At 45.9% G+C, this 21744-nt stretch overlaps 1 protein-coding gene and 1 long non-coding RNA gene across 4 annotated transcripts in view; one reads left to right on the top strand and one right to left on the bottom strand.

Moving 5' to 3' along the window:
* The window catches only part of ttc38 (tetratricopeptide repeat domain 38), a 94812-nt gene that overhangs the window by 6836 nt on the left and 66232 nt on the right, over positions 1-21744 (bottom strand). For 2 of the 3 annotated variants that reach the window (XM_070900498.1, XM_070900499.1), the window contains 3 exons: positions 20225-20390; positions 17830-17989; positions 8410-8483 (listed from right to left, as the gene is read on the bottom strand). In XM_070900498.1, the coding sequence (XP_070756599.1) occupies positions 8410-8483; positions 17830-17989; positions 20225-20390 (400 nt within the window). The remainder of the gene's footprint in view (positions 1-8409; positions 8484-17829; positions 17990-20224; positions 20391-21744) is intronic. The other variant, XM_070900500.1, reaches the window with a different exon arrangement.
* Positions 3143-21744, top strand: part of LOC139280798 (uncharacterized) — a 36301-nt gene continuing 17699 nt past the window's right edge. The window contains exons 1-2 of the long non-coding RNA XR_011596768.1: positions 3143-3263; positions 3418-3550. This is a non-coding gene — a long non-coding RNA (uncharacterized lncRNA). The remainder of the gene's footprint in view (positions 3264-3417; positions 3551-21744) is intronic.

Here is a 21744-nt window from a genome sequence, read left to right as displayed (position 1 = left end):
ACACAGTGCCGGAAGAAGTAGGTAAATCAGTGTCGGAACAGTGGGAGATATTCAAGGAAGAGATCCTGAGGACTCAGGCCAAACATGTGCCCTTAAAGAAAAAGGATGGGAATAATAATTCTAGAGCCCCCCAGGATGTCTTGGGACTTACAGGGAAGGATAAAGAAAAAAAAGGAAGCTTATGTCATATACCGACAGCTAAATACTGTAGAATCTTTGGAAGACTATAGAAAGATCGGAGGTAAAATTAAAAAGGATATTAGGAATGCTAAGAGAAAGCATAACAAATTCTTGGCAAGTAAAATTAAGGAAAACCCAAAGATGTTCTATAAATATATTAAGAGCAAGAGGATAACTAAAGAAAGGGACCATGAGGGTAATCTCTGTGTGGAGGCAGAAGATGTTGGTTCTTAATGAATATTTTGCGACTGTTTTCACAAAGGAATGGGGCAATGCAGATGCTGCTATTGAGGAGGAGGTTGAAATTCTGGATGAAATAAACATAGTGAGAGAGGAGGTATTAAGGGGTTTAGCAGCTTTGAAAGTATATAAGTCCCCAGGCCCAAATGAAATGCATCCCAGGCTGTCGAGCGAAGTAAAAGAGGAAATAGCAGAGACCTTGACCATCATTTTCCAGTCCTCTTTGGATTTGGGTTGGTGCCAGAAGACTGGAGGACTGCTAATGTGGTACCCTTTTTTAAGGGAGAAAGGGATTTTAAAGGTAATTACAGGCCTGTCAGCCTAACCTCAGTGGTGGGAAAATTATTGGAAAAATATCCTGAAGGACAGGATAAATCTACATTTAGAAAGGCAAGGATTAATTAGGGACAGTCAGCACGGATTTGTTAAGGGAAGATCGTGTTTGGCTAACCTGATTGAATTTTTCGAGGAGGTAACAAGGAGGGTCGATGGGGGTAGTGCATACGATGTAGTGTATATAAACTTTAGCAGAGCTTTTGATAAGGTCCCACATGGTAGACTGGTCACAAAGGTTAAATCCCATGGGATCCAGGGCAAAGTGGCAAGTTGGATCCAAAATTGGCTTGGAGGCAGGAAGCAAAGGGTAATGATTGATGGATGTTTTTGTGACTGGAAGGATGTTTCCAGTAGGATTCTGCAGGGCTCAGTACTGGGTCCCTTGGTTTTTGTGGTATACATCAATGATCTAGATTTGAATATAGTAGTATGATTAAGAAGTTTGCAGATGACACTAAAATTGGCTGTGGTTGATAATGAAGAGGACTGCAGGAGGATATCAATCTACTGGTTAGGTGGGCAGAGCAGTGGCAAATGGAATTTAATTTGAAGAAGTGTGAGGTAATGCACTTGGGGAGGGCTAATAAGGAAAGGGTATACACATGAAACAGTAGGCCACTTAGAAGTGTAGATGAACAAAGGGACCTTGGATTGCTTGTCCACAGATCCCTGAAAGTAGACACGGTGGACAAGGTGGTTAAGAAGGCATATAGAATGCTTGCCTTTATTGGCCAAGGCATAGAGCAGGGAGGTTATGATTAAATTGTATAATACTCTGGTTAGGCCACAGCTGGAATACTGCGTGCAGTTCTGGTCACCGTATTATAGGAAGTGATTGCACTAGAGAGGGTGCAGAAGAGATTTACTAGGATGTTGCCTGGAATGGAGAACCTTAGCTATGAGGACAGATTGGATAGGCTGGGTTTGTTCTCATTGGAACACAGGAGGCTAAGAGGAGACCTCAGTGGGATATATAAAATTTTGAGGGGCCTGGTTATAGTGGATAGCAAGGGCCTATTTCCCTTGGTGGAGGGGTCAATTACGAGGGGGCATAGTTTTAAGGTGGTTGGTGGAAGGTTCAGAGGGGATTTGAGGGGAAGCTTCTTGACACAGAGGGTAGTGGGGGTCTGGAACTCACTGCCTAGAAGTGTGGTGAATGTAGAAACCCTCACCACATTTAAAAGGTGCATGGATGGGCACTTGAATCTGAGGAAGGAATTTCTTATTACTGAGGGAGTGCAGCGAAGGTTCACCAGACTGATTCCAGGGATGGCTGGACTGTCATATGAGGAGAGACTGGATCAACTGGCCTTTATTCACTGGAGTTTAGAAGGATGAGAGGGGATCTCATAGAAATGTATAAGATTCTGACAGGACTGGACAGGTTAGATGCGGGAAGAACGTTCCCGATGTTGGGGAAGTCCAGAACCAGGGAACATAATCTTAGGATAAGAGGTAGGCCATTTAGGATTGAGATGAGGAGAAACTTCTTCACTCAGAGTTGTTAACCTGTGGAATTCCCTGCCGCAGAGAGTTGTTGATGCCAGTTCATTGGATGTATTCAAGAGGGAGTTAGATATGGTCCTTACGGCTAAAGGGATCAAGGGGTATGGAGAGAAAGCAGGAAAGGGGTACTGAGGGAATGATCAGCCATGATCATATTGAATGGCCTACTCCTGCACCTATTTTCTATGTTTCTATTGAAGTACCGTAACCTGCAGGGTTATGGACCTAGAGCTGGTAAGTGGGATTAGACTGGATAACTTCTTGATGGTTAGCGCAAATACGATGGTAAGTACTGCAGGGAGTCGAATACGGCCAGGTTGATCTCCTGGACTAGTTTCGATCGCCTGGATGGGTTGGAGAGGAATTTTCCCAGATTTTTTTTTTCCTCAATTGGCCTGACTTTTTATCTTTTTTTGCCTCTCCCAGAAGATCGCATGGCTCCAGTTAGGGTGAAGTGTAGAATGTTGCGATGCAAGGGGTGTAGCAGTTGTCTGGGGCGGACTGGTTGGGCCGGATGCTCTTTACCTTTCCGCCATTGTTCATAGGTTTATATGTAACCTTCAGAGCTGCTGACCGAAGGCCGTGTGACTCTTTGGGCCTCCTTCTGCGCTGTGTTTCTATGTTTCAACGACCTCAGTCGGGTGGTCAAGTTGAGTACATGCTTCAACACCTCCTACATACCAGCCTCTGTACCTCTGTATGTGCACACTGAGCAAAGCACCACTCCCTCACCACTCAACCACCAAATATGTGTAACTACTTAAACTCACATCTTCATCTCACGCCTTGCCTACATTGACAGCTATTCAACGATAGCAGGCATATCTCCCACATACATAGCTGGACTCTTACTCACACAAGTTCCTTCTTTTCCAGGCTACCTAATAGGAAGGAGCAGCAGAGGACTGGTGGGGGTGAACCTCAACTGCAGGAGCTGTCTGACCTGGAGGAGTTAGTGCTGTAGGCCGACGAAGAGTTCGACGCCGCTGGGGGCAACAACGGTATCTTTAACTCCTCTCCTTTTCTTAACCCACTTCCCAGTCACACCAGAAGGCTTTATCAATTTCCAGCTCCTGATACTTTCTGCCTTCCTTGTTCCATTCCTGCATTCCCGCCCTCAACTTAAGACGAGTCTTGTGCCATTTATGTTTTCAGATAATTAGCAAACAGATGTGCAACCTGTACCTGAGCCCCCCCCATCACACTGAAGAGGAGAAGGAGGAAGACCCAAGCACTCGATCATTGCATATCTCACTCACAGGAGACTGGCACTACGCGGTCCTTAAAGGTTAGCTCAGCAGAGGGGTCGGCACTGGGTGATGTACCGGGGCCTAGCGAGCTGCAACAAGGTCAAGGGGCAAGGGTACCTCGGGATCCAGCTCCCCGGGAGGGAGAGTTCGCGCATGAGTTCTGCTGCACAGGACTCGGATGAGGACCTCGATGGGGAGGCATTCACAAGAAGGGTGATGGCCATGCATTCCGACATGATGGGTGTAATGGGAAGGGTGCTCGAGAGCCCCTCCGCTGTGGTAAGGAGCAACGCCAGGGAGCATAGATTTAAAGTCATTGGTAGGAGGTTTAGAGGGGATTGAAGGGGAAATTTCTTCATCCAGAGGGTGTTGGGGTCTGGAACTCACTGCCTGAATGAATGGTAGAGGCAGAAACCCTCACCACATTTAAAAAGTACTTGTATGTGCACCTGAAGTGCCATAACCTACAGGGCTACGGACCAAGAGCTGGAAAGTGGGATTAGGTCGGATAGCTCTTTGTTGGCCGACGCTGACATGATGGGCCGAAATGTTCTCCTTCCGCGCTGTAAACTTTTATGATTCTAAGGCCATCTCTGATCACTTCCTTGTATCGCTCTCCACCCACATCCCCCTCCTCCAACCCTTAAAACTGTTAACAAGTCACCTGTGCAAATAAATAACTGCCAATTTATGTAAACTTGTATAATGAGCCGATCCCTGTGTTGTATTAAGTAGAGCCCAGCTGACAGAGTTATTGTGGTATACCTGGAGTTTGCAAATATTGAACTCGATCAGTTAATATTTACTCATGTACTCCTTAATGCTCAATTTGATGGTGGATTAATCATGTTATTATACAAGTGTTAAGTTCATGTATCTACATCTGATTTCATTTTTGATGACTCTGGCAAGTGAGTGATTTTGCCAATTTACTCAGTAGTGTGCAGTGTTCCAGCTGTAACTGAATTGGGCAACTTAATAATATAAGTTGAGCTGATTAGTTCAAGACTGTTCAAATGAGCCAAGCTTCAGGCATCTAATAATGCTTACACATTGAATCTCCAAGCCTGTTCTCTGATGTGGAGTTATGGATAAGAGGTTAAAGACTCATCTGATTAATACTCTTTATATGGTTTATGGATTTACTGACCACCATTGTTCTTACAGTACTGTAGTACAGCAATTACCAGGTAAAGCATGCCTAAGCTATTTTCAGTCAGAAGAAGTATTCAATAGTATCTTTCAAAAGGAAATTGGATATATACTAGAAAAGGAAAAACTTGCTGGGCTACGGGGAAAGAGCAGGGGAATGGGACTAATTAGATAGCTCTTTCAAAGAGCCGATATAAGCACAACAGGCCGAATGACCTTCTATGCTGCAAGATTCTATGCTTCTATTTAATAGCCATCCAATGTTAGCCTGAAATACACATCTCAAATTCTAGCTCAGTATCCATTTAATGAGATCAGGTGTGAAGTCCTTACTCTACAGTATGAAACCACATGAGGCACATTCTGGGGACAAGGTCACTCTGTGACCTTAACTCTTTATACACAGGACTCCAAAGACGATGCTACAGTTGTACAGGGCCTTGGTGAAGCCACACCTGGAGTATTGTGTACAGTTTTGGTCTCCTAACTTGAGGAAGGACATTCTTGCTATTGAGGGAGTGCAGCGAAGATTCACCAAACTGATTCCCGGGATGGTGGGACTGACCTATCAAGAAAGACTGGATCAACTGGGCTTGTATTCACTGGAGTTCAGAAGAATGAGAGGGGACCTCCTAGAAACGTTTAAAATTCTGACGGGTTTAGACAGGTTAGATGCAGGAAGAATGTTCCCAATGTTGGGGAAGTCCAGAACCAGGGGTCATAGTCTAAGGATAAGGGGTAAGCCATTTAGGACCGAGATGAGGAGAAACTTCTTCACCCAGAGAGTGGTGAACCTGTGGAATTCTCTACCACAGAAAGTAGTTGAGGCCAATTCACTAAATATATTCAAAAGGGAGTTAGATGAAGTCCTTGCTACTAGGGGGATCAAGGGTTATGGCGAGAAAGCAGGAAGGGGGTACTGAAGTTGTATGTTCAGCCATGAACTCATTGAATGGCGGTGCAGGCTAGAAGGGCTGAATGGCCTACTCCTGCACCTATTTTCTATGTTTCTATGACCCTCTGTGGGACCTCCCTTTTTATACCTGTGTAATCAGGTAAGGAGTGTCTCCCACAAGTTCACCCCTTGTGGTCAAGGTGTGCATCTAGGTTGAGTGTATACAATAATACAGTAGTGTTACATTGTGGTTACATACATGACATCACCTCCCCCCCCCCCCTCCCCCTCCCCACCAAAGTCTTATTGGGATCATAGGTTTAGTCTTTCAGGTGGTCTACGCTCCCTTGGGGCTCTGGTTGTTGGACACTGATGTGAGTGTCTGTCACCTGTGGTGATTCCGGCCTGTCCGGGCTGACCGCAGGGACTGCATTCTTCTGATTGCTCGTGTTGCTCGTTCACTGGTGGTATTGTGAGCGCCATCTCATGGTCTTCTTCAGGTTCCTCCGTGTCGATGCTGAACCTTTTTTTTTTACTTGGTCCAGATGCTTACGGCCTATCTGACCATTGTTGAGTTTTACCACGATGACCCTATTCCCCTCCTTGTCAATTACAGTGCCCTCAAGCCATTTGGACCCCATGGCGTGATTGAGGACGAACACAGCATCATTTATTTCTCTACATCTCCCCCTCGAATTACGGTCATGGTACTCGTTTTGTGACTTGCGCTTGCCCTCAACTATGTCGGTCAGGACTGGGTGAATGAGGGACAACCGAGTTTTGAGTGTCCATTTCATTAGTAGCTCTGTGGGCGGGACCCCCGTGAGCGAGTGCTCTATATCGAGTCGGGATCTATAGGCCAGCAGGAGACGCGATAGGCGGCATTGTAGGGAGGGTCCTTGAATCCTGAGCATACCTTGCTTAATGATTTGGACCGCACGTTCCGCCTGGCCATTGGAGGCCGGCTTGAACGGCGCAGTCTTGACGTGGTTGATGCCATTGCCCGACATAAACTCTCGGAATTCGGAGCTTGTGAAACATGGGCCATTATCACTAACCAGGATGTCCGGCAAGCCATGGGTTGCAAAGATCGCACATAGGCTTTCCACGGTGGTGGATGACGTGCATGAATTCAGAATGATGCACTCGATCCATTTCTACCACAATAAGGAACATCTTACCCATGAACAGGCCCGCGTAGTCAACATGAATGCGTGACCATGGCCTGGTGGGCCAGGGCCACAGGCTGAGTAGGGGCATTAGCCAGCTGGGCACACGTTGTGCACCTGCGAACACAGTGTTCCAGGTCTGAATCAATTCCAGGCCACCAAACGTGTGACCGGGCAATGGCCTTCATCAGCATAATGCCTGGGTGCTCGCTGTGGAGTTCCCTGATGAATGCCTCCCTGCCCTTCTGGGGCATAACTACCCGGCTGCCCCATAGTAGGCAGTCAGCTTGGATGGAGAGCTCATCCATCCATCTGTGGAATGGTCTGACCTCCTCAGGGCATGCTCCGTGTGCAGGCACTCAATCCCCAGTCAGGACACATTTCTTAATCAGGGATAGGAGGGGATCTCTGTTGAAGTCCTACTCTGGAGTCTATTGCTGCCTGGGGAGTATCGGACTGCCCCTGCCTACCTGCGGGGCTCTGAGTCGCATTGATGATGTTGACTCCCTGATCCATCGCCGCGTTAAGAGGCAGAATTGCACGCGTATATTACTTTTGTCTCTTCCTCCCCCGCCATGAATGTTTGAGCCATCAACGTCACTGCTTCCAAATCCTTGGTCTCAATTAATTTGCAGAAAATTCCCGCATGACCGATGCCCTCGATCAAGAAGTCCCTTAGCATCTCCCCCCCTGCAGGCATCTGTGAACTTGGAGGCTGGCCAAACGCCGAAGGTCCGCTGCAAAGTCCGGTATGCTCTGTCCTTCACGGCGTCTGTGGGTGTAGAATCTGTGTCGGGCCATATATATGCTACTCGCTGGTTTGAGGTGCTCCCCGATCAATTGGCTAAGTTCTTCAAAGGTTTTGTCCGCCGGCTTTTCGGGTGCTAGTAAGTCCTTCATGAGCGCGTAAGTCTTTGGTCCGCAGCTGGTCAAAAGATGAGCCCTTTGCTTGTCGGCCACTGCATCCCCCAGCCTTTCATAACGAAGCTTTGCTGAAGCCTCTCGACAAAATCGTCCCAGTCTTCCCCAACACAGTATCGTTCCTCTGTGCTACCGGTGGCCATTCTCGTGGGTCGTGAATGCCCGTTTCTCGTCGCCAATGTAAAGTCCTTACTCTATAGTATGAAACCACACGAGGCACATTCTGGGACAAGGTCACTCTGTGACCTTAACTCTTTATTCACAGGACTCCAAAGACGATGACCCTGCGTGGGACCTCCTTTTTTATACCTGTGTAATCAGGTAAGGAGTGTCTCCCACAAGTTCACCCCTTGTGGTCAAGGTGTGCATCTAGGTTGAGTGTATACAGTAATGGTGGTGTTACATACACGATAAGGTGCTTCAAATTAACAATGTTTCTACTGTCGCTCTGTGCAAGCACAGTGAATGCCTTTTTGAATATTATATCACAGAACAAAGAGTCTATTTTTACTGCCCTGGGAGACAAACCGGGTCAATGAACATCAGAATTAAACATACAGCCAAACTGCTATTTGCTATTGTAAATGTATTAAAGTGAATACATATTGATCCAACTAGCTGGGCTGGTTAGAAATCCAGATACCAAAAGTGACATCCAATTGCATCAGTCCACCTTGACAATGGTGTGGTTATGTCACCCCTCCCCAATCCCGTCCTTTAAAAAGACAACATATAGTTGAGCAAAAACTTTACCACATACCTGGCTAGTTTCTGGTGAGATCTGCTATCTGATTTTAAAGCAGCATTGATCAGCAACAGGTTAAAGACATCTCTCTGCAAGAAACAGTTATTTTAAAGGAATGCGATTACATGCAGTGAAATAAATCCCACTATCACAGCTGTTCAAATTACATGGTACAATATCATATATCTAAGTAACATAATTTGGTCACAGAAGCCTACCATCCATTCCTGTTTGGGAAGTACCCTAGCAACAAAATAAGTAAAATGTTTGTTGAAATAGTTAGAAAAAAACCATTGTTCACAAACTTCAATATTTTCTCTAGAAGAGTACAGGATGAACTAGCTCATCTTGATTTCAGCTGATATTAGCAAACCGCTCAAATGGGCTTTCAAGGTTTACAGTGGCATTTCAACCAGCCCTGCATTCCAGCATTATTGTCTTGGGACATACTCCAGCCTGTGCGTTGTTCAATATTTTTTTGTTTTAAGTGTGCCTCAACTTTGCGTCCAATGCCTCTTGGATAGAGGCACTGCTGGTAAGCCATACAGACCGCATGGTCTTAGCATCCATTCCCAGACTGATTTGAAATAGGTCATCTCAACTGAGGCAGGACCGTACGCTGAAAATTAATTTAGAATGATATATAACTCATTGTAAATGCTGCCCCCTGGGTGTACTGCCTCATGAATTGGGATTGGGGGGGGGGGGGGGCGGCGGCAAAAGGGTGTGGAAACTAAGGGTATTCTCCTTGGAAAATGTTCAAGGTTTACATAAAAAATGGTTCCTTACAGTTCATTTTGAAACATTTAACTTCATAATGGGTTCAATCTAAATAATTGTAGGGAAAATAAATGATGTTTGGCGTTGTTACGAACCAGACCATCACTTCCCCTGAAGCTACGTGAACAGTCATGTACCTCCCCTTCACAAGGCATTCTTTTCCCTCTAATCCCCAGTTCTCAGAGGTACTGTTTCCCCTTCAGTGCATAATGGCATTCTTCCCAATTAATAGAGGCACTCTACCCCCTTCAATGCCCCCAGTGTACAGATGTATTCTCCATTCCTGAAGACCTTACCATTGCCTTCTCCAGCTGTAACATAGCTGACACTGCTATTTTGCTCTTTGGAAACAGTCTTTGTGCTCAGGAAGGAATTCCATATTTAAGGTTAAACCAGGAATTCCCACACAGCATACAGTCTGTTCCTGAAGTGAAGCTGCAGAATCAGCTACAAGCTGCAGCCAGAACCAATTCATCAAGGTACAGAACAGCATGAATTTTCAGTCAAATCCCTTGGGTCAGCTAATATGCCACTCTCAAAGGTAAAAAGCATGCAGCTGTGTGTATAGTGCATATACCTGGTTGCATCCATGTAGAAAGCTACAATTGGCTTCAGTGCCTGTGGGCTAGGGAGAAGAGCGGCCAGCTGGTCTTTGCACTCCTGTGATTTCTATCCAGTGACTTTTGCTCCAAAGTGATCATGTGTAGACATGACTATAATTGCCTCCAAATACCCTGCCATTACACAATGGGGGTGAAATTCTACTTCGGCAGCAGCGCCGAATGGGCAATGGTCAGGCCAATTTGAAAACCGGGCGGGGTGTAAAATAAACTGCTGTTTGCTATCGCCTGTTTTATGCAACCGCCAAAATTGAAAATTACATCCCAATACTCGGGGTCATACATGAAGACTACTGACTGGAGCAAAAGACTGATAACTTGAGAAAGGCATGGGAAGGCTACAGTATGAAACAGCAGTTTAAGCCCCTTCAGGAGAAATGGGGCAAAAAAAAAGAAAAAAAGGAAAAATATATTTTTTTTTAAACGGAACGAATGGATATAAAAAGGTAATGGAAATTTGTGAGTGTTTTATTCCATCACAATTTGAAGGGCATTCTCCACAACTCCAATGTACAGTCTGCATTTTGGGATATGGTTTCCACTTCAATCAATGCACACACTATTAAAGAAGATGAATGCTATAATTGGACTAATGAAGGCTTAATAAAGGAAATTTCTGGAATGACACTGTGCAGAATGACATTTATTTCTAAAAGAACTATATAGATTAAGAGGGAGAAATTCGGTATAGCCCTGTTTGGGGTTGTAACTTTTCACTTAGAAAATTTAGCGCCTGGAGAGATGCCTTGCCAAATTGTGTGAAATTTAGCGTTTTCACCACAGTGAAGGGGGCGGTAAATGAGGAGCTAATAGCCTCACAGTTGGGCGCTGCAGGGGTGCTATTCACAGAGTTCCATTCAGCAATAAGCCTTCAATCCTTGACTTCAGCTCGATCTGGCTTGTAAATGGGAGGTCATTTGAACCTGCTGCTGGCTCATTTTCAGCATTGCTGAACTTGAGTCAGTGATCTGTGGAACATTCTGAAATGGCTGCTGCTAATCCCCCTTAAATGGTGTGGCCCACTCCCTTGAACGATGTGGTTCTGGAGGCATTGGTGGGGACAAGGAGGGAGTCGCTGTTCCCTATATCGGGAACCATCTTTAAAAAAAGGGGACAAGTCCGGCTGCGGCAACTACAGAGGAATCTCCCTGCTATCAGCCACTGGGAAAGTCGTCGCTAGAGTCCTCCTCAACTGTCTTCTCCCTGTGACTGAGGAACTCCTCCCGGAGTCGCAGTGTGGATTTCGTCTCCTACGGGGCACAATGGACATGATTTTTGCAGCGCGACAGTTGCAGGAAAAATGCAGGGAACAGCGCCAGCCCTTATACATGATCTTCTTGGACCTTACAAAGGCCTTTGACACTGTCAACCACGAGGGTCTATGGAGCGTCCTCCTCCATTTCGGATGCCCCCAAAAGTACATCACCATCCTCCACCTGCTTCATGACAACATGCAGGCCGTGATCCTTACCAATGTATCCATCACAGACCCAATCCACGTCCAGACCGGGGTCAAGCCGGTAACTGCGTCATCGCCCCAACCCTCTTCTCAATCTTCCTCGCTGCCATGCTCCACCTCACAGTCGACAAACTCCCCCACTGGAGTGGAACTAAACTGCAGAACCAGTGGGAAGCTGTTCAACTTTCGCCGTCTCCAGGCCAGGTCCAAGACCACCCCAACGCCTGTCGTCGAGCTACAGTACGCGGACGATGCCTGCGTCTGCGCACATACAGAGGCTGAACTCCAGGACATAGGCGATGTATTTATTGAGGCGGACGAAAGCATGGGCCTTACACTAAACATCAGTAAGACAAAGTTCCTCCAGCACAGCCTTGTCCTTGCCGCACAGCACTGCCCCCCAGTCATCAAGATCCACGGCACGGCCCTGGACACCGTGGACCACTTCCCTTATAAGAACATAAGAAATAGGAACAGGAGTAGGCCATACGGCCCCTCAAGCCTGCTCCGCCATTCAATAAGATCATGGCCGATCTGATCATGGACTCAGCTCCACTTCCCCGCCCGCGCCCCATAACCCCTTATATCCCCTTATCGTTTAAGAAACTGTTTCTGTCTTAAATTTATTCAATGTCCCAGTTTCCACAGTTCTCTGAGGCAGCAAATTCCACAGAATTACAACCCTCAGAAGAAATTTCTCCTCATCTCTGTTTTAAATGGGCGGCCTCTTATTCTAAGATCATGCCCTCTAGTTCTAGCCTCCCACATCAGTGGGAACATCCTCTCTGCATCCACCTTGTCAAGCCCCCTCATAATCTTATATGTTTCGACAAGATCACCTCTCATTCTTCTAAATTCCAATGAGTAGAGGCCAAACCTACTCAACTTTTCCTCATAAGTCAACCCCCTCATCCCCGGAATCAACCTAGTGAACCTTCTCTGAACTGCCTCCAAAGCAAGTATATCCTTTCGTAAATATGGAAACCAAAACTGCACACAGTATTCCAGGTGTGGCTTCACCAATACCTTGTATAGCTGTAGCAAGACTTCCCTGCTTTTATATCCCATCCCCTTTGCAATAAAGGCCAAGATACCATTGGCCTTCCTGATCACTTGCTGTACCTGCATACTATCCTTTTGTATTTCATGCACAAGTACCCCCAGGTCCCGCTGTACTGAGGCACTTTGCAATCTTTCTCCATTTAAGTAATAACTTGCTGTTTGATTTTTTTCTGCCAACGTGCATGACTTCACACTTTCCAACATTATACTCCATCTACCAAATTTTGCCCACTCATTTAGCCTGTCTATGTCCGTTGCAGATTTTTTGTGACATCCTCACACATTGCTTTTCCTACCATCTTTGTATTGTCAGCAAACTTCCTCCCAGCTTTGTATTGTCAGCAAACTTGGCTATGTTACACTCAGTCCCTTCTTCCAAGTCATTAATATAGATTGTAAATAGTTGGGGTCCCAGCACTAATCCCTGCGGCACCCCACTAGTTACTGGTTGCCAACCAGAGAATGAACCATTTATCCCGACTCTCTGTTCTCTGTTAGTTAGCCAATCCTCTATCCATGCTAATATATTACCCCCAACTCCGTGTATCTCGGGAGCCTCCTATCAACAAGAGCAGGCATTGACAATGAGATCCAACATCGCCTCCAGTGCGCCAGCGCAGTCTTTGGCCACTTGAGGAAAAGAGTGTTTGAAGACCAGGCCCTCAAAACTGTCACCAGGTTCATGGTCTACAGGGCTGTAGTAATACCCGCCCTCCTGTATGGCTCAGAAACATGGACCATGTACAGTAGACACCTCAAGTCGCTGGAGAAATACCACCAACGATGTCTCCGCAAGATCCTACAAATCCTCTGGGAGCATAGACGCACAAACGTTAGCGTCCTCGACCAGGCCAACATCCCCAGCATTGAAGCACTGACCACACTTGATCAGCTCCGCTGTGCAGGCCACATAGTTCGCATGCCAGACACGAGACTCCAAAAGCAAGCGCTCTACTCGGAACTCCTTCATGGCAAACGAGCCAAAGGTGGGTAGCGGAAACATTACAATGACACCCGCAAAGCCTCCCTGATAAAGTGCAACATCCCCACTGACACCTGGGAGTGCCTGGCCAAAGACCGCCCCAAGTGGAGGAAGTGCATCCGGGAGGGCGCTGAGCACCTCGAGTCTCATTGCCGAGAGCATGCAGAAATCAAGCGCAGGCTGTGGAAAGAACGTGCGGCAAACCAATCCCATCCACCGCTTCCCTCAACGACTATCTGTCCCATCTGTGACAGAGACTGTGGTTCTCATATTGGACTGTTCAACCACCTAAGAACTCCTGTTAAGAGTGGAAGCAAGTCTTCCTCGATTCCGAGGGACTGCTTATGTGATGATGATATCGGGAAGGAGGCCACCTCCGCAGATTTTCCGGGCCATGTGGCAAGAGGTGGCCCAGGAGGTGTCGGACAGCACAGTGGTGCAGAGCAGCCTCATCCAGTGCAGGAAAACATTCAACGACCTCTGTCGGGTGATGAAGGTGAGTACATGCTTCCACACCTCCACGACACCATATGCACACTCTTGCTGCTTCCCCCTGCTCAGGGGGAAGGAAATGTTGTCCCTCCTCCTTCCGTATAGGGCATCTGTGACCTTGTGGATGGAGCAATGGATGGCAAACTGGGATATAAGGGAATAGTTAGGAGGCAGATCAGTCGTTGAAGACAAAATAGCTGAAATCTGTCCACCAGCCACTCTGCCTATGTGTTCGCAAGCTGCAAAGAATAATGACCGACAAAAATTGTTTTTCAAGATGGCGCCTTTAAATAGTGCTCTTCCAGCCGACTCCATCTCGAAGCAGCCATTGTCACTGGCAAGTGGTAAGAGAGGGGGCGCGGCCGAATGTTACTTCGAGTGATAACGGGGCATGCGCACAGCAATGACATCATCATCGCCAGGCGCAGCCGAGCTGGGTGCTTCCGGCAGGAGTGAGGCACTACCTCTTAGCGCTTCCGTAAAACCCCCAGCCAATTCCGCGGGGAACGCTGTCCTCGCTGAACCCCTGCGATAAACCTCCCGGAGGCGCTAATGGCAGGGGGACAAGAGGCCAATTTCAGATCCTAGGTTTTTTTTATAATGAAAAAGGTTACTGTAGCACTACATTAAATGCATGTTGCAATACCTCAAGCTGCTCAGAGCCCCAAAACACAAGGGAGAAAGCAAATAATAAAACAGATTTAAAAAATATCTACTGGAATTAAAAATAAATTGTGTTCAATTTAAAACAACTCATTCCTTTAACTTAGGTTGCCAGACAAATATGGGTATTAAATTACTAAAGTAGTGATTTTAATTCTAGCCAATTTTGGTTTTGAATTACTAGATATGTTGTGATAATAGATAGGTAAGCCCTTTCAGCACATATACTCAGAAGCACTAATGGCAATAGCCGGGTATGTTTACAACATGTTTAGTTGCCTTTAGTCTGTATAATGCAAGTTCTAAAACACAATAAACTGAGCAGTGGAGTGAAAAGGTGACTTAGTCACCGTATGGTTTGTATCCACGATTTCCCACATGCACTTTCCCAAAAGTGAGGAAGAGCATATAACAGAGTTTCACCATGTCCTTATTTAACCCGTGACTTTCTAGGGGACTATTAATTTCATCTGGTATTATGCCTCTAGAACCTTACCATTACCATTGTCTTTGGTCCTTGCCACAAACTCAGTTCCATAGCCACCAACTCCATCCCTCTCCCTAGCAACTGTCTTTGAGTCTGAACCAGACCATTTGCAACCATGGTGTTGTATTTGAACCCGCGATGAGCTACCGAGCACATATCAACTCCATCACCAATAGCGCCTACTTTTACCTCCGTAATATCACCCGACTCCACACTTGCCTCAGCTCATCAGCTGCTGAAATCCTAATCCATACCTTTGTTACTTCTAGACTGGACTATTCCAATGCTCTACTGGGCGGCCTCCCATCTTTCACCCTACATACACTTAAGCTCATCCATAACTCTGCTGCCCGTATTCTATCTCGCACCAAGTCCCGTTCACCTATCACCCCTGTGCTCGCTGACCTACTTTGGCTCCAGGTTAAGCAACCCCTCCAGTTTAAAACTCTCGTGCTTGTTTTGAAATCCCTCGATGGCCGCGCTCCTCCCTACCTAGGCCCTAAACTCTGGAATTCCCTCCCTTAACCTCTCTGCTTCTCTACTTTCTCCTACTTTAATACGCTCCTTAAAACCTCCCTCTTTGACCAAGCTTTTGGTCATCTGTTCTAATATCCTTATGTGGCTCAGTTAAATTTTGTTTGATAACACTCCTGTGAAGCACCTTGGGGTGTTTTCCTATGTTAAACGGTGCTATATAAATGTAAGTTGTTGTTGTTTAGTTACTATTGTGCATAACTAAACGCCCAGCTGTAAAGCTTCTTTCCTGAAAGCCTTGAAGCAGGACACCTTGCTGCCCTCTTGGCTAGAAGAATCGCCTGTGATGATGGCCCGAATGGGTTGTAACATAGCCCAAAAGATCCATGGGCTAGAAATTCGTTGGCTTCGCGCCACCCATTAGCACCCAAGAGGGGCAATAACGGGCCGCCAAGCACCAAACTTGTGGTCTACAGGGCTGTAGTGATACCCGCCCTCCTGTATGGCTCAGAGATGTGGACCATATACAGTAGACACCTCAAGTTGCTGGAGAAATACCACCAGCGATGCCTCCGCAAGATCCTGCAAATCCCCTGGGATGACAGACGCACCAACGCCAGTGTCCTCGATCAAGCTAATATCCCCAGCATCGAAACACTGACCACACTTGACCAGCTCCATTGGGCGGGCCACATTGTCCACATGCCTGACACACGACTCTCAAAGCAAGCGCTCTAGTCGGAACTCCTACACAGCAAGCGAGCCCCACGTAGGCAGAGGAAACGTTTCAAGGACACCCTCAAAGCCTCCTTGATAAAATGCAACATCTCCACTGACACCTGGGAGTCCCTGGCTAAAGACCGAGGGGAAGAGCATCCGGAAGGGCACTGAGCACCCCGAGTCTCGTCACCGAGAGCATGCAGAAAGCAAGCGCAGGCAGAGGAAGGAGCATGTGGCAAACCAGACCCACCTCCCACCCTTTCCTCCAACGACTGTCCCACCTGCGACAGAGACTGTAATTCCCGTATTGGACTGTTCGGTCACCTGAGAACTCACTTTTGGAGTGGATGCAAGTCTTCCTCGATTTCGAGGGACTGCCTATGATGATCGCCCAAGCTCCGCGTTATGCCAGCCTGCCGCGAACTTCATTAGTGGTTTAGCAGCGGCGCTGTCATTTAGCACCATTTGGTGACGTCACGCGTGTGCAACGCCCTCTTAGAACCGCGTTCACCAACTTGACTGCTTTTGCATGCTGTAGCGCCTGGAGCTTCTCCCGACAGGGAAAGCAGGTGCTGCAAAGAAGATCCCGGGGCGGTATCTGAAGGACTGGCCAGGTAAGTGTTCAGATTGCACTTTATTTACAGTTACTTACCTTTCTGACCTCATGAAGACTGTTGCCAACCTTTCTTCCATTTCTTTGCAGTTTTTTCCTGGTCCACCTCGTTAGCGCCCTAAGAGGAGCGTGGAATGCTTCAGTTAACACTCCCCTCCCCTCTTGGGGTGCTAAAAATTAATATCCCGGTTGGAAGCGGTAAACATCGGCCAACGCTAAAGTTAGCGACCGGTGGTGTCACCGCCTCAAACCGGGTCATACTGAACTTTTAGTCCTTGGTTTGTACCTGTTCAAGCTTCATAAATCCCGTAATACACTATACTGCGAAGAAGAAAGCAAATTGCAGGGGCTCTGACCACAATCTTTCAAACATCCTTAGACATGGAAGCTGGGGCAGAGCTTCCATATTCAAAAAGGGAAAAAAGAATAAACCAGCAGTAATGGTAAGCTTCTAGAGGCCATAATACAGGACAAAATTAATACTCACCTAGAAAGTCATGGGTCAATTAAGGACAGCTGACATGGATTTATAAAAAGTAAAGCGCGTCTGACAAATTTAATAGCATTCTTTGAGTAAATAATGGAATGTATTAATAAAGGAAATGCAGTGGATGCTGTGTATGTGGATTTTCAAACATCGCTGCATGGGAGGCTTGGTGATAAAATTAAAACACAAGGTATTAAAAGGCATGCAGCTGCAAGGATAGGGAGTTGGTTGAAGTCCATTTAGAAGGGAAATCACAAAGAACTTCCTCACACAAAGGGTAGTACAAATCTGGAATTCTCTCCCTCCAAGCAGCTGTGGATGATAGGACAATTGGAACTTTCAAGACTGAGCAATAGATTTTTGTTAGGTAGAAGTATCAAAGGATATGGAGAAAAGGCAGCGAAATGGAGTTCGGTACAGATCAGCTATGATCTCATCGAATGGCGGTGCAGGCTCAAGGGGCTGATTGGTCTACTCCTGTGCCTAATGATGCTGTTGCTCGCACAGTCTTTCCTCAGGGCCAAAGCCTGTTTAGTATTACATCAGAGTCTGATTTCAACTGATACAGGTCATTCTGAAAATATATTGCAACTTACTTGTGCATCGCTGCCCCCAATGTTCTTGATCTGGTAACGAACTGGATTTAACAGATCCACAGTGTGACTATAATTTCCATTTGCAAACTCGGTTATTGCCTGACAGATAGGAAGTCCCAAATCTCGAGCAAGCTGGTGTTGAGAGTTCTCACCAGGAGTTCTGAAAAATAAAAAATAAAACGAACAACATTCTACAATCTGAGACACTGCATAATGTCTGATGTGAATTGAATTCATAATTTTATTTCCATAAAGATCACCTTGCATTTTTTTTCAGACATGGATTAAAGCAGATTTGTTATTATAGATGAACAGAACTCAATGGAAAAACAGGAAGTCCTGACCCAAGATCTCATCACAGATTTTCCTCACAAAGGAAGAAATTTACTTTCTACATTTTCTCAGCACTAATGTGATACCCTGTACCACCAGAACAAAAGGTTTTTTCACAAGATTGGCTTCCACTGTTTTTAAGATTTACCTCATGACCAGGTAATTACCATCACCTTCATTCCAATTTTGGGAAACTGAATAAAAACAAATCATTGAACTAAAAAATAAACACAAGCAGTAGGGATGTTCCAATACACTTCAGCACACGAAAACTTGGTTTAAACCTTGAATTTTCCCTCTGATTATTTTCCCCTTTACCCCTTCTCTCTTGAAGTCAGTGCATCAGTTCCATGGGTAGTGGTTGGTGTTCTATACCTCAATTGACTGATCTGGACTGTTATTTGGCTGTGTAGGTCAGCATAACAGTTTAACCTTGTCTCCATGTGATGTCCACATATGCATTTCCAAAATATATCACTGGAGAGGGACATTGGCCAAAACGGATCCCAAGATTAACTACAACATAGCTGAGATTGGCTAATTCAGCACAATTCATGATCAATATGGTTCAATAATGTACTTCATACTTAACCAGTGAGCCATCAGGGGCTTCTAAAAACAACTTACAAAACTAATTAAAATGTATTATTGTTCATTATTTAATAATCAGAGGATTAAGAGAGCTAGCTCTCTCTGCTGTGTAGAAATGAACTGCTGCTATTTTAGCAAAGCTAAAGATGTGCATTCACTACACTGCATTGGCTGCAAATACAAGTTATTGCAACACTGGGCTACAAGGTTTTATCTCCCTGACTCAAAATGCAGGAAACAGGAGAAAGTAATTTTATGAATTTGGTTGAATGTCTGAAATTAAAATTCACAGCTAAAACTGGTTGAGCAACATCAGGAATAGCACACTGTAATTCAGTACAGTGGCTTAATTCCCAATTTCAATACTTTTTTGATTTATTGGTGGGTGGGACAAAATTTGCGCTTGTTAAAGCGAGGATAGTCAACATTGGTTAGTGGAATGTTTGTGGCTCCCAATGTTAGCATTATGTCCACTGGGAACTGAATTGAAATTGCTAAAACTCTTTTTATTACTGACCCTCCGGGTAGCACTGTAAGGAGACCGCCGAGCCATCAGCTCGGGATTCAATTCGATCCCAGGCCTTGAGCTGGAATGATGACATCTATGCACAATGCCACCTAGAACACGAGAGAAAGTGTAAGATGGACTCATCATCAGTGAAATACTTTTAAAAATAAATAAAACTCTCAGTAACAGCATCACTGTTCATCAATATCCTGCAAATCCATTGGCAGGATAGGCGCACCAACGTCAGTGTTCTCGCTCAGGCCAACATCCTCAGCATCGAAGCACTGACAAGTTTGATCAGCTCCGATGGATGGGCCACATTGTCTGCATGCCCGATACGAGACTCCCAAAACAAGTGCTCTACTCGGAGCTCTGATGTGGCAAGCGAGCCCCAGGTGGGCAGAGGAAACACTTGAAGGACACCTTCAAAGCCTCCTCGAAGAAGTTAAACATCCCCACCGACACTTGGGAATCCCTGGCACAAGATCACTCAAAGTGGAAGAGAATAATCCAGGAAGGTGCCGAACACCTCGCATCTCTTCGCCGGGAGCAAGCGGAGACCAAGCGCAAACATCGGAAGGAGCGCATGACAATTCAAGCACTTCAACCAACCGGCCCTTCAACCAACGTCCTTTCAACCACCATCTGCCCAACCTGTGACAGAGACTGTAGTTCCCGTATCAGATTCATTAGTCACCTTCATCCTCGACTCCGAGGGACTGCCTAAGAAGTACCTCAATAAGCTAAGCATCACATCTTTGCATCCTGAATCTGAAATACACTGCAACAGCCCGAGCGGGTCAAGATAGCAAGGGTGGTGTTGTTTAATTTGTACATTTTAAAATTATTTTCCCTTTCCATCTTTTAATATGCTTGTAGTATACCCATCCTGAGAGAGTAGGTAGGGAACCTACTTTCAGACCTTTAGATGGCTAGAAGTATAAAACTTGCAGGCATGCTTACTGGGAGAGTTCTTGCAGTGATGTGACCAACTGATTTGCGCTCTCAGCATCTTTAGCTCCAAGCAGGGACATCAGTATATGGGCATCATTGAAGATAAGAATGTGATCTTTGGCATGATTCTTGGTGATTCTGAGAAGTTCCTTCCAGCGGTTGTCAACATTAATACCTGTGGGAGACTGTACTGTCAGTAAAATAAGGATCTGACTTGTTCTTTCAATCCTTATAATTATCATCTAATTATGTGATCAGCAATAAAATCACAGGGCATAATGGAAACAGCAAAATGCATTTAAAAAACAAACACTGTCCACTTCTGGGTACAAGTGATACTGATCTCCGGGTCTCATTAGTCTCTCTAAAATTCTGCAAAACACTTCCCAAATTTAAATACTTCACTCTCTGCAACCTTCCACATCTCTTTTACAAAATCCTGATTGTTTACAGATCTCACCCCCACCCCCCCCCCCCCAAACCACCCTCCAAAATCAGCGGCTAGATTTTCCACTTTTGTGCATATCGCCCAAAAATGGGTGTTATTTCTGGCGTGGGCGGTAAAAATGGGTTTTCAGATCGCCGGCTTCTCACCCATTCTCAAAGCACCTAGTCTCCAGTTTTTAAATTGGGCATTACCGCGAGCGATATGAAATGGGTGGTAGCGTTAAATCTCGCTGGCCTTCTGCCGTAAAGTGTCGCCATCCTTAGCAACGGCATGGCAATGCTCAATTCCCGCGATTCAGGAGGTCAAGGGTCATCATGACATGCGCAGAAAAAGAGACAGAGAGAGAGGGAGCTCAGAGGGACTGAAGGTGTGTCTGGGTGTGGTGTGGTGGCTTTGGGAGGAAGGAGGGAGATTTTAGAGCTTCACTGCAACTAGGGAAACAAAAATTAGCTGTTAACAGCCACATATTTGCCCTAATTTGGCCTATAATGGAGGGAGAGGAGGAGGCATCACAGCACACTGTGGAGACTGACGCTGGAGAGAGCAGTGAGGTGGGAGAGGAGCACATTGGAAGGTGCAAAAGAGCGAGGAGGTTCTCGGATGAGGCAAATGCCTCCCTCCTGCAGGAGTCGAGTTACGCTGGGGTGATTTGACACAGGGAGGGCGTGGGAAGCCCACCCCAAAGGCCTACCAGAGGATATGGATCGAGATAGCAGAGGTGGTCTCGTTGGCGACCAACGAGGTGCGTGAGGGCAACCAATGTCGCAAACGATGGAACGACCTTGTGGGATCCGCAAGAGTAAGTATTACATTGATTTTCATGTACTTCTGTATTTATATGATTTGATTTGTAACAGTCATGAGTGACTATCAGCAGATGTGAGGTCTTCCACTTTCACCGGGAATGTTTTACTCAAAGCCTGCGGTCATGCTGCACGTCTAGATAAAAAATGATAATTATCATAATAAGCATGATTACATCTGTCGGTTATGTGTTGTATCAGTCTCTGTGACAGTACCTAGAAATGATATCACGCAATGATCTCATGCCATGTCGTCCTGTTACCTTTTACAGAAGAAG

The sequence above is a fragment of the Pristiophorus japonicus genome, chromosome 15 (assembly GCF_044704955.1).
Source record: "Pristiophorus japonicus isolate sPriJap1 chromosome 15, sPriJap1.hap1, whole genome shotgun sequence".
Taxonomy (NCBI): Eukaryota; Metazoa; Chordata; class Chondrichthyes; family Pristiophoridae; genus Pristiophorus; species Pristiophorus japonicus.
The sequence above is the reverse complement of the archived record's forward strand: the minus strand, read 5'-3'. Positions and strand labels throughout refer to the sequence as shown.